This window comes from Etheostoma cragini, chromosome 11 (genome assembly GCF_013103735.1).
Source record: "Etheostoma cragini isolate CJK2018 chromosome 11, CSU_Ecrag_1.0, whole genome shotgun sequence".
Taxonomy (NCBI): domain Eukaryota; kingdom Metazoa; phylum Chordata; class Actinopteri; order Perciformes; family Percidae; genus Etheostoma; species Etheostoma cragini.
Window position 1 is genome coordinate 18,684,148 of NC_048417.1, and position 12,517 is coordinate 18,696,664.

Consider the following 12,517-nt stretch of genomic DNA (forward strand, 5'->3'; position numbering starts at 1 on the left):
TCTGAACATTAGAAGCGGCTTGACTTGACTTGGCTTTTGAGTGTCAGCAAAACACTTATTAAAAATCACCAGGTCAAAATGATGAAAGTAAGTGGAAAGTAAAAGCTTCTGTCAAAATCGGTCAAACATGGTTTCCAAATAATTTGTGTTCTAGACTGATACAAACCAACAAAAAAGTGGAGGTCAATCAGTAGTACGGTGCACATTCCTCCCAAAACAAGTCTACAAGTGTGAAGTGACTATTTTTTTATTAGTTTTATATTAGTTTATAGCAGCAGATAACATCATGACACAATTTTATTTAGTTTTCCATTCAGAAATTTAAAAATTGTTTGGGTTTTGGAAAATTGAACTTGTTTTTTTGCGGCCCTTACTTTCCTGTTTCCATCTTATTTACTTGTTCATAATGAAATGTAATATTTTATAGATATGTATATATGTAGACCACAGTTAGTTAGACCAGTCGATGTCAATGAGAAGTTTTACGGAGCATTTCCCTGCTAATGAATGAAGTTGCTAGTGATCCACAACCACTTAGCTGCTACTACTACAACTTAGCTTAACTAGCTTCACTATACCTCTAACTACATACAAAGAAATAAAAACTTTATTATGCCTTTAATGAGCCACTAATCCACTGTCATAAAGCTTCCAGCGGAGAGTTTAAACATCCCATACAGTTTGAAATGTAATGAATATTTTGTTGTCATGGCTTTGAGTGGGCTAACTACCACTGTAAGTGTTAACAATAAAAATAGTCCAACAGCTTCATTCCAGAAATACTTGTACTGGCGTATAAAAAAAGTAGTATGAGTTGAATCCCAGCTCCTCTAGATGCAGGCAGAACTGTGGCGGAGCAGCCTACGTTGGAGACAGAGCAGGGGAAACAGGTGCTGGTTGCTAAATGTGCTTTCAGTGAGCAGAGGAATGACAGCTATGTACTGGCCTCTGTGGTTGCTGGCACATTACCCAGAGTGGAGCTGACAGAAACAACCTACTGCTGCTACTCTGGCCTTTATGAATGGAGTGCATTTCCCTATGATGGAAGCAAACAAAAGCAAGGAAAAACTATGAATTTATATTGTATGCTGTGTGTATTTAGTTTAATTTCCCCAACCTAACTGAGCTCCAGGCTCTTTTCTAGCTGTCGAGGTTCAAAACTCAAATGCCCAGTACAATCTCACTCTGCAGTGATATTTGGAGTCAGACCTTGATTAAGGTCAAATTTAAAAATTCTGAAATCTGGCAATGGGAGGTATCATCATGTATTATGGCCACTTGGTGTGTGGGCAGGCTGAGGAATGTGGCTGCTTGCCTGTGTTATGGGTGGATGTTCTTGGTGTACATTGTAAACAGGCTTAAATGTTAATCTTTTTCTGTGTTGTAAGTGTGTATTAAATTATGATTTAACAGCCTGCTCTCACTAGTTGGAGGTCCAACAGTCCTCATGCTTGCCATACTCAGGATCATGGGTCTGTGAAAATATTCCCCACCTTGTGCCATGTGAGACTGCACATGTAAACACCAACGCTGTTGAAACAGTTACAAATGCCTTTTTTGCCTCTAGTCCTAGTTAAACATCCTGAAGTGATAAAAGTGAAGTTATTCGTGTCAGCCAATTGGTCGGTGCATTCTTTTTTCTATGAGAGAAATACACAGAGAGCAGGGCTGAATGTTGGTTAGCTGTCTCATCCAAACCGATACTGTCCACATTTATTACATTCTGTTACCTTTCCTAAAGGGTTCAACAATGGTGAATGTCCCATGTATGTGATTTTCAGGAGGAGAACCCAAGATAATGATTTTGTAAGAAATGGTTTAAAGAAATGTCACATTTTGCATTTTTAAATTATTTTGTATACTTCTTTGGATTATACTAACACACTCTATTGTAACTGTGAGCTGCAAAGAAGAACTGGTCCATTAGATAGAGAAGAGAAAAAAGTGGTGTAACTATTATTGTTCTAATGCTATTTCTAATAATACTGCTGTTCTCACATCTCTTCTCATGGGTGTTCCAGTCATTTTGTAACCAACAACCAGGTATAATTTAACAAAGACGACTTTGCAAATCAAGCATAATCAGCAGGACCCTGTTCTCTGACACTCCCAGCATGCTTCATTAGGCTGCCCTGTTGACATAAACAGAGTGGTGAAAGCTGAGCCTTTCACTAATACCCCTAATACCCCTAATACTCGCACGAGGAGGGCAAATTAGCTCTAATTGCCCCAGTGATTTGTAGGTGTGGCGCTGGCTCGTGCTAGTGAGAAAAAAATGTTTGGAGTGGAAAGGGAAAAGGGAAAAAAGGGACAGAGAGGAGGGATCATGATTGCCATGTGCCTCTTTTACTCGCCTTTGGTGTCTCCTCTCCTCTCCTCTCCTCTCCTTTCCTCTACTCTCAACTCCGCCCTGATCTCTATATTTATATAGTTTTGTGTTCAGACAGCTGGTGTTGTGTTGCTGATTGTAAGACTAATCATGCGCTCAATTACTCTGGAATGTGTAGCTGGGCCTTGTTATGACTGATCAGCTTTCCCTCTCTGCCTCCCACTTTTTCTTTTCATCTCCTTTCATGGACTCCAATTTGCTACTCTCCTTCAGCATCTGTTTTTTTGTCTCTTGTTCTCTTACTTTTTCTTCAGCACTTCATTCAATTCAATTCAATTCAATTCAATTCAATTCAATTCAATTCAACTCAATTTGGCCACAGATACACTGGATATTCCAGTGGGACCTTACCAAAGCAAAATGACCATGTGAGGGAAAAATTACTTTTGGAGATGGTCCGATACCATTTTTTTATTCCCAGTATCGACTCTGATACTTGAACTTGGTATCGGCCTGTACCGAGTACTGATCCGATACCATTGTGTCATATATTTTATTATGTTTAAACAACTGTATACTACTATCCCTGTGTGGATGTAATATAATTTCTATCGTTGTTGTTGCTCAGGATAAACTCTTGTGAAACATAAACAAACAATGAATGCCACAGAACTTAATTTTATCATCCATTTTGACTGTCAGTCATTACAGAAAAGAACATAAATAAACTACTTCAACTTACTTTTTCATTAGGGCTTTATTACTTAGATTGGTGCATAAACTCCAGTACTACCCGATACCGACCGGCAGTATAGGAGGGGATGCCGGTACTGGTATCGGTATCGGAACATCTTTAATTACTTTGCTTCTTTTTGTAGGTGACATTATGGCTGAGATTGTTTGACTGTTCCTGTGAAGAGTCATTTCAAAACCACGTACAGCATTTTTGCTCTGCACTTGTTTTGACACAATGCCTTTAAATGAAAAAGAGTTAAATTTCAACAATAAAAAAGATTGGTGATTTAATTAAGTTAATGAATTTGTTTTTGCATTATTCTGCATGCAAGCAGAGATACTGTACACAACACAGTGTCCTCATATAAGCAAATGATGGGTGAGGTGGAGGCAAAAAAAGACAGCCAATTAGAAACAAGTATTTGTCATGGCGGTGGTATAAATAAGGACAACACAACAGGAAATCACAACCCTAAAACATACAATACTCATTCATCATCTGATGCAAAAACACACATGGACACGCACACACACACACACACACACACACACACACACACAAAACACTCTTCTTTCTTCCCATTCAGCATTCTCTTAAATAATATAATAAAGAATTTACACATGTGTATAGGGGTTAGAAGGCAGCAATGAGGGGAGGTTTAGTCCAAGCCAGGACCATGTAAGGTTCAAACGGGGCTCACCAGATCAGAAGAAAATGTGAATTACAAGAAGATAAAATAGCAAATACAGCTATTTCCTCTCATTTCTGAAATTGAATGCAATTTTCTGTTTCGAAATAGAATAGATGGTTACAAAAGATGCAATCATGGCAATGAGGAGATGAAGATCCAAAACCACAGATTGGATCTGGGTTCATCCTGTTCTCATTTGCTGTCTTTTGTGTATGGAAACATGGTTGTGTGTGTGTGTGTGTGTGTGTGTGTGTGTGTGTGTGTGTGCATGTGTGTGTGCATGTGTGTGTGTGTGTGTGTGTGTGTGTGTGTGTGTGTGTGTGCGTGTGTGTGTGTGCATGGGCTTGTAACTGCTGGGTTTCTCTGACGTTTACAAGAATAAGTCTGAGATTATGCTGCTGTAGTATTAATTATTATGTAGAGTAGCTAATATTGCATGCATGCTGTATGACAACCCATGCTTTGAAGATCTTAAATATCCACACAAAGGCTATTTCAACTTTAATTGAAGCAAATGCTACACATGCAACATTTACTGCATCTCTGGGAGCCCCATTTGTATCAAATTTGTTATAATTGACATATTATTCACTTTTATATAGCTTGAAGATCTGTATTGCTGTATCTTAGTGTTCTTCCTGCAGTGGAAGTGCCTGTGGTGATTCTCCAAGGCTGCCAGTGGGAGGCCTGTTAGCATATAAGTACACTACATGCTGATGCAGAAGCTAAATGTTAATGCTTAGGCACTCTGGAGGAGAGGAGAGGACCTACCTAGCTGGAAAGTTACAGTGAGGAAAATAGTATTTGAACACCCTGCTATTTTGAAAGTTCGGCCACTTAAAAATTATGGAGGGTTCTGAAATTGTCATCGTAGGTGCATGTCCACTCTGAGAAACATTGTCTAAAAAAAAGAAAAAGAAATCACAATGTGTGATTTTTTATCTATTTATTTTATGATACAGCTGCAAATAGGTATTTGAATATCTGCCTATCAGCTAGAATTCTGACCCTCAAAGACCTGTTAGTCTGCCTTCAGATGTCCACCTCCACTCCATTTATTATCCTAAATTAGATGCACCTGTTTGAGGTCGTTAGCTGCATAAAGACACCTGTCCACCCCATGCAACCAGTAAGAATCCAAGTACTAACATGACCAAGACCAAAGCGCTGTCCAAAGACACTAGAGACAAGATTGTACACCTCCACAAGGCTGGAAAGGGTTATGGGAAAATTGCCAAATTGGTACAAAAAAGGTCTACTATTGGAGCAATCATTAGAAAATGGAAGAAGCTAAACATGACTGTCAATCTCCCTCGGACTGGGGTTCCACGCAAGATCTCACCTTGTGGGGTCTCAGTGATCCTAAGAAAGGTGAGTAATCAGCCCAGAACTACACGGGGGGAGCTGGTCAATAACCTGAAAAGAGCTGGGACCACCGTTTCCAAGGTTGCTGTTGGTAATACACTACGTTGTCATGGTTTAAAATCATGCATGGCACGGAAGGTTCCTCTGCTTAAACCAGCACATGTCAAGGCCCGTCTTAAGTTTAGCAATGACCATTTAGATGATCCAGAGGAGTCATGGGAGAAAGTCATGTGGTCAGATGGGACCAAAATATAACTTTTTGGTCATTATTCCACTAACCATGTTTGGAGGAAGAAGAATGATGAGTACCATCCCAAGAACACCATCCCTACTGTGAAGCATGGGGGTGGTAGCATCATGCTTTGTGGGTGTTTTTCTGAACATGGGACAGGGTGACTGCACTGTATTAAGGAGAGGATGACCGAGGCCATGTTTTGCTAGATTTTGGGGAACAACCTCCTTCCCTAAGTTAAAGCATTAAAGATGGGTCGAGGCTGGGTCTTCCAACATGACAATGACCCGAAGCACACAGCCAGGATAACCAAGGAGTAGCTCTGTAAGAAGCATATCAAGGTTCTGGCGTAGCCTAGCCAATTTCCAGACCTAAACCCAATAGAGAATCTTTAGATTGAGCTCAAACTCTGTGTTTCTCAGCAACAGCCCAGAAACCTGACTGATCCAGAGAAGATCTGTGTGGAGGAATGGGCGAAACTCCCTTCTGCAGTATGAGCAAATCTGGTGAAAAACTACAGATTATGTCTGTCACAGTGGACATGCACCTACGATGACAATTTCAGACCCCTCCATGATCTCTAGGTGGGAGAACATGGAAAATAGCAAGGTGTTCAAATATTTATTTTCCTCACATTACCTCCCAATTTTTCGATTGTCTCACCTCGCTTTGCCTAAATTTTCTTGCTCTTCCTTTCTGAGCTCTGAGAACCTCTAATGTACTAAATACTAGGAGGATTTAACTGAGAAGTCATACCGCAAACAATGAATAATGCACAAATAACAAAATGTGTTTGCTGACACATTTTCTGAAGGAATAAAATGTATTGACACGTTAATTGCAACCATGGACTGCACATTAATATTAACGGCTTATGATTGCAACCTATCTTTTTGTTGCTCAAACGAACCCAAAGAAAGCAAACAGCAGTATCTTTACACATTAAAAAAATGAGACATGCGCCCACAAGTAAATTATTTTTCTACCTTAAAATTTAAGTTACATTCTGTGTGGCAGACAGTAAGACATCCCCATGGAACAGTAAATGTCAAGAATAAGCAAAACTCTTGTCATTTAGTTTATGCCTACTTAGATTTTTCGAGAGGATCACATGATTTCAGTTAAAGTTTGCATCAAGTTATGATTATCAAAGGTGTGCAAACATGTTCCTCATAGAAGTCCCTGACTTCTTACATGATGACATGAAAAACATGAATTATCAACTCATTGATTGCTTAAGTCTTTTCCGCCCAGGTGTTGTTGTGTATCTGTGTCAGATGATGTTCATTCATCAGAATAAGAGAGTTTTATTGCCGAGTACAATTTTTAACACATACAAGGAATACATTTCGCGATGAGATCCTGAGCCCACCAAACTGCAACCGCTCCCCACCTCAACTAAGCCTTGATATCCTGTCCCCAAATATTAGAAACAGGATTGGTGACAAAGCGCAGCCCTGGCGGAGGCTACCCCTCACCTGGACCAAAACCGACTCACTGAACCCGGACACAGCTCTCACTTTGGTAATTCAGAGATCGGATAGCCCTGAGAAGGGACCACCTCACCCCATACTCCCGCAGCACCTCCAACAGTGTCTCCTGGGGACTCAACACCAGCTAACGCAAAAAAACATAACAGTTGTAGAAAGTTTAAAGTTGTATTAAACAAAGCCTTAAAAAAATTTGCTGCTTACTTGTCGAACGTTTTGCAAAATAAGACTGAATCAAGCCTATATTGTTAGCTGTATAAACATGAATAACAATTAATAGTCATTATTATCAATGATTGAAATGCACTTTATTGTCAAATTTCAGTAAATCTTGTATTGTACAATGCAACCTGATCCAATATGTGAAAGATTTTTCTTCTTGATAACAAACAGGTATCGTATCTGACAAATGCAATCAATTCTGATTGTAAAATTAGCCTTTTTCCACTCTGGTTTCCCCACTTGCATTATGATTTGTTGATACTTTGGATGGAAATGCAGCTGCTGAGGTCCAGATCTGAAGTCCTGCTGTTTAGCGGAGAATGGCCGATGTGGGAGAGAAGGAGGCTGGAATGTTAGTGGGCTCCTACTGCTGATGATACCACCTGGTCAGACCACTCCACATACACACACACACACACACACACAGCTGTGCAGGATGGGTACAAATTATGCTGGTCCTGGCATTGAACCAATGAAATGAAATATGTACGTAAAGAAGCATCTTATTTTCAGGACTCATACCAACATTGTGATCAGTTTTCGAATTCTTGAAATTACTGATTCAAATTCAATCACTGATCTCCAGGATGTGATTTTGTATAATGCACATCATATGTATGCCATGCAAACATCAAACTCCTGTATATCATGCATCATAAAAACTCTGTTTATGCATGATATATTTTACAACAGAATTAAACCAAACCAATATTAACCTTGGTACCTGAAATCTGTCTTTCTGCGTGTGTTTTGAATGTCTGAGTCCGCCACTTTCTGACAACCTTCCTGTCCAGACAGGAAATGCATTCTTTGGTGTGTGTTTCTCAGTCTGAGAGTATGCGTGTTTTCACATGTGTGTTTGTGTGGAGACAGACATGGCTTGGTATCTTACAATAACTGTCTTTGGAATGTAACCCACTTGCCCTGGTACCATAACTCCTGTCTCCTGTCTGTTTTAGCTGTGTTTGTACCTGAAACATTAAAGTTATTACAATAAGTACTGCAACAATCAATGATCTGCAATCTTATTTTTAGGAGAAGCACAGGTTAGTAAAGTTGAAGAAACGGTGATGAAAATAAATATTAATTCGTTTTTGAGGATATCTGTGCTGTAACGAATTGGGATAAATCTCCTCTATGCTAGAGACAACAATACCCTAAAAGGTTTTTTCAATTTTTAATATTCGGGTTGGATGCCACGTCACATGACTTGTGTTGCTGTTTCTGTCAGTCTGCTCTGCCAACGTCTAGACAAGCGACAGATAAGATGTAGTTATTGGAAGGTCCTCAGAACTATGGTTACTTACATTTTTACAGTAAATGGCAAAACGACTACCAGTCAGTGTTTGGTGTCTTACAAAAAACAAAACAAAACTGACTTTTTCTGGTTTCACAAGAGAAGAATCATCCATAATATTCAAAGAGATTGGAAAGTTTAGCATGATGAGTTGCACAACACAGGTATGATTCTTGAAGCAGGGGTTTAAATGACTTGAACACAGTCTTACTTACATTTGAACTGTTGTGCTCAACAATTTATTACTTAAACATACAGTATCAATATTTACACTACACAATCCCTTAAGGCAAAAATAATAAAGTAGCATTTAGGCAAGAATTTAGCAAAAGTCATCCAGCAAACAACATCGTAGCATGGTAAAACTGTACAAACAAACATTTGCAGTCAACATTTACTGTACAAAACGAAATGCGGATCCAAATCAAGCTCTTGAAACAGAACCACTTGGTCTCACATTGCATGAAAGAGAAATGGTTTTTTGTGCCAACAGAGGAGATTCCTCCCTTTTTTAAAGCTAGTAGTCTGTTTGTATTGTTCTTTGAGGGTCTTGACCTGCAGTCAAAGCAGTTCATTGTCATTTAAGTCCAGAGCCTGAGTTCATCTCCATTATAAATTGAGTGGACAGTGCAGGAGTCATAGTCTTTAAGCTACAGTAAGCATCTACATTGTACATTACAGTGCTGGTGTGGCAGCCAAACATTGATAGAGCAACATTGTTGGCCTTTTTTTGGTGTAAATTGACATTCCTTTTTATTGTCAGTATATCAGTTAGAACCAAACGGACGTCTTTGCTTTGGTCTGATCAAGAGCTGCAAGAGAGAAAGAGGTACAATTACTATGTGCTTAGCATCACTTACTGCACAAGCTAGAATACATTTTGATTTGATTTTTGTTTACACTGTGTAGAATGTGTTTTATATCTACCTGAGTCATACACCTCCAATGATGCATGGAGGGACGAGGGACTCCAGGTGACAGAGGCAGTCGTGACAGGGCTGTTGCGACTGGGGTCCATCTCTGTCTTCACCCCCTCGCTGTGTGGGGAACTCCCTGCGCTGGCGCTTGGCTGGTTCTGGCTTCTCACACCAGGCAGCAGCAGAGGATTAAACCTGGGATCCAATGCTGGGCTGTGGGTTGGGTATGAATGGAGCATGTGGTGGTGGTGCCGGGTGTGGATGTGAGGATGGGGGTGAGGATGGTAGACGTTGTGGACATTCGGATAGGAACTTGTGCTCTGGGGGTTCAGGCTGTAGGACCAGCTATCTGGGAGGGCAGCCGGGGGCGGGTGGCTGGCCTGGGAGAGCACGTGGTCAGCCCACAGAGCTCCATCCGGATGGTTGAAGGAAACAGGGCTGGAGGAGAAGTCAGGGTGGACCGAGACAGAGGGAAGGCAAGGACTGGCCTGGGATGGATAGGTGCTGTTCCACACTGAGCTGCCCTGACCCTCGGAGAGAGACCCACCATCTGAAACAAACACATCACAAAGACATTACACTTCAACATACTGCCACTAAAAACTATTCCATTGTTTAAAACAATAATTGTGGTCAAATGGTTGTGTTTTGCTCTTGAGAAAAATTTCAGAGTAATTGCTCCCCTCACCTTTCCATGAGGCATGAGGCTGAGTCACTCTGATCGGTTTGGTCTCGCTGTTGAAGGTGCTGGACTGACTGAGAGCCCGGGAGAAGTGCTCATCAACCACATCACCGATGTCACCTTGAAAGTAGGTGAACAAAACGCACCGGGAGCTCAAGTACTCTGCCTCTGCTGGTTGAGTACCATCCTTCAGCTCTGAATCGGGTGTGGATCTGAGACCTGATTCGGTTCCTGGTGCTCCAGGACCATGCCGGAGGCCCTGATCCCTGGAAAGTATCACTCTTCCTCCTGCTTGCTGCTGCTCCATACACTCCTGCATCTTACTGTAAACACTCAGCCTCCTCTGGGGGAAGAGAGAGAGAGAGAGAGAGGGGGAGAGAGAGAGAGAGAGAGAGAGGGGGAGAGAGAGAGAGAGACAGAGACAGAGAGAGGGGGAGAGAAATTTACAGATCCAACCAGGAGTAAACTTGAGTTTGAGAAGAAAAGCAAATACATGTCATTTTAGTAGAGGCTAAAGATGGGTTAAGAACAATCAGTTCCTATCTGTATAGTTGTGTAGACACTATCAAATCATAAACAAATAGCTTTAAAGTATCATACCAGTATTTTTTATTATCTGGGAGCAGCTTGGGAACTGTGTGAAAATGAATTTCGTTTTTCCCATACTGCATTCCAACTATTTGTAAAGCTCAGTGTGCCTCATCCACATTCCTGAGTGACTGACCCGCTGTCATTACATCACCATTTGACCGCAGGATTAATAGTTCCGTGTCATTACGCCTGACCTGAGGTGAATACCGATTCTCAGGCTGGAATGTAATCATTCAAAACTGAAATTGAAGTTAAGAGGTGTCCTGAATAGAAGTAAGCAATAATAGATAAACCCTATTAGGTTAAAAAAAAAACGTGAATGATTATTCTTTAAAACAAAAGTGTACAAAATATTCTTTTGATTTTAGGGCAGGTGACGTTATCAGATTTTATGATATCCCGAAAGTTACCTTACATTGTTTTGTAGCCTACTACTGATTTTCTTTAGTAGCCTATCATAAATAGCTGTTAGGCTTTTCACAGTTAGTTGTGTGAGTTTTGGACACAAATAATTCCCACTTCAACCCACCTCTAAAAACAAAATCAATCTCCGCGTAATGTTACTTCAAAAGTTGTCTCTAGATTATCTCACCTGTTGTTGCTGGTGATGTTGGTTATAGTAGGTCGCCTTGTACGCCGCTGCAGGGAGGTAGTGCGCTCCATAGCTTTGGTGGTACATCACATCCAGGCAACTCATAGCGAAGGACCCGAGCGGTTAGTGAGAAGACAAAGTCGGAGAAGAGAAACGCGCACAACGCAGTCGAGGACGACTCTCTGCTCCTATACTTCAGACGGGCTGATTCCTCTGAGCCATCGGTGCTTCCATATATGCCCAAACGCATACAATAGCCATGTCGTCCAGTTTGCATGCAGACAATGTGCCTCCCGCTGAGCGCTCCACCAGCACCACCCGGGGCCACAAAATGGATCAAAATGGTATGAGACACACACACACACACACACACACACATACACTGTATCCTAAAAAAGAAAAGAAAAAAAACAATTCTCTGACAAGTTTTTAGATCGCCTCTGATTGGGTAAGTGATTCTTTCCCTCCTTCTCTCTCTTTCTGTTTTGGAGGGGAGTTATATTTAGAGAGGGATGGGGCCATTTACTCACGCCCACCAGGGAAGGGCCAGCATGGAGCAGTGGTGTTTAGCAAGGCACTAACACAGCCATGAGTGTAATGGTTCTATTCCATCTGGTGGCAATTATTCATAAAGTCCCATGCATTCATATGACCTATATAGAATATACAATATATATACTGTACACAATATAAAGATATCATAGTGTCGGAGTTTAGGAGGTTGCAGGAGTCCCTCTGCACAAGAAATTTGGACCAGACACCTAATGCTTTTTTAATCATTGGATTCATTCAGTAAACTGCTCAATTACATTGGCTGTAGATTGTACATCCCATCATGAATGTCTAAATGCTGTTTCAAAACTGTCTCCACACTTCTAGGAACAAAATTAAGATTCATAAAATCACTATATGCATGTTTTTGATTGTAGAATGCAAACAACCATCTGTGTGGCTACATCCCCTTAAAGTAACACAATTGGCTTCTTTGAATAGATTCAGAAGCAGATTGTGTTACCTAAACCCTGTGGGAACAATGTCATCTGCAGGTCAACTTTGAGCAACAGGTGCTGTTCAAACCCAGTGGCATTTTAGTATGTCACCTTTCAAATAAGAATTTAAGTATTTTACCCTTGAGACAAAGATAAAAGAGGGTTAACGGAAAAAGCAACAGATAGAAAACTTTGGATTGAAAAGTATTGTGTTTGTGTGCGTGTGTGTGTGTGTGTGTGTGTGTGTGAACCATTGAGGACTGAATGAATGAATGAAAGTTGCTCAAATCAGTCATTCCTGCCATATTGGATGTTGAATTTGTGCGTTTTCCCCTTTGTTGGATAGCAGACAGTACAGTGACAAACTGGAGAGGAGGAGAGAGA

The 12,517-nt window shown here is 40.7% G+C and overlaps 1 protein-coding gene across 1 annotated transcript; it reads right to left on the reverse strand.

Moving 5' to 3' along the window:
* Window positions 1–8,597: 8,597 nt before the first annotated feature.
* Window positions 8,598–11,722, reverse strand: vgll3 (vestigial-like family member 3). Its single transcript, XM_034886197.1, has 4 exons — window positions 11,145–11,722; window positions 9,968–10,304; window positions 9,290–9,829; window positions 8,598–9,174 (listed from the first exon to the last, which is right to left on the reverse strand). Exons 1-4 carry the CDS (start codon window positions 11,247–11,249, stop codon window positions 9,134–9,136), a joined length of 1,023 nt encoding a protein of 340 aa, XP_034742088.1. The 5' UTR covers window positions 11,250–11,722; the 3' UTR covers window positions 8,598–9,133.
* Window positions 11,723–12,517: the final 795 nt, after the last annotated feature.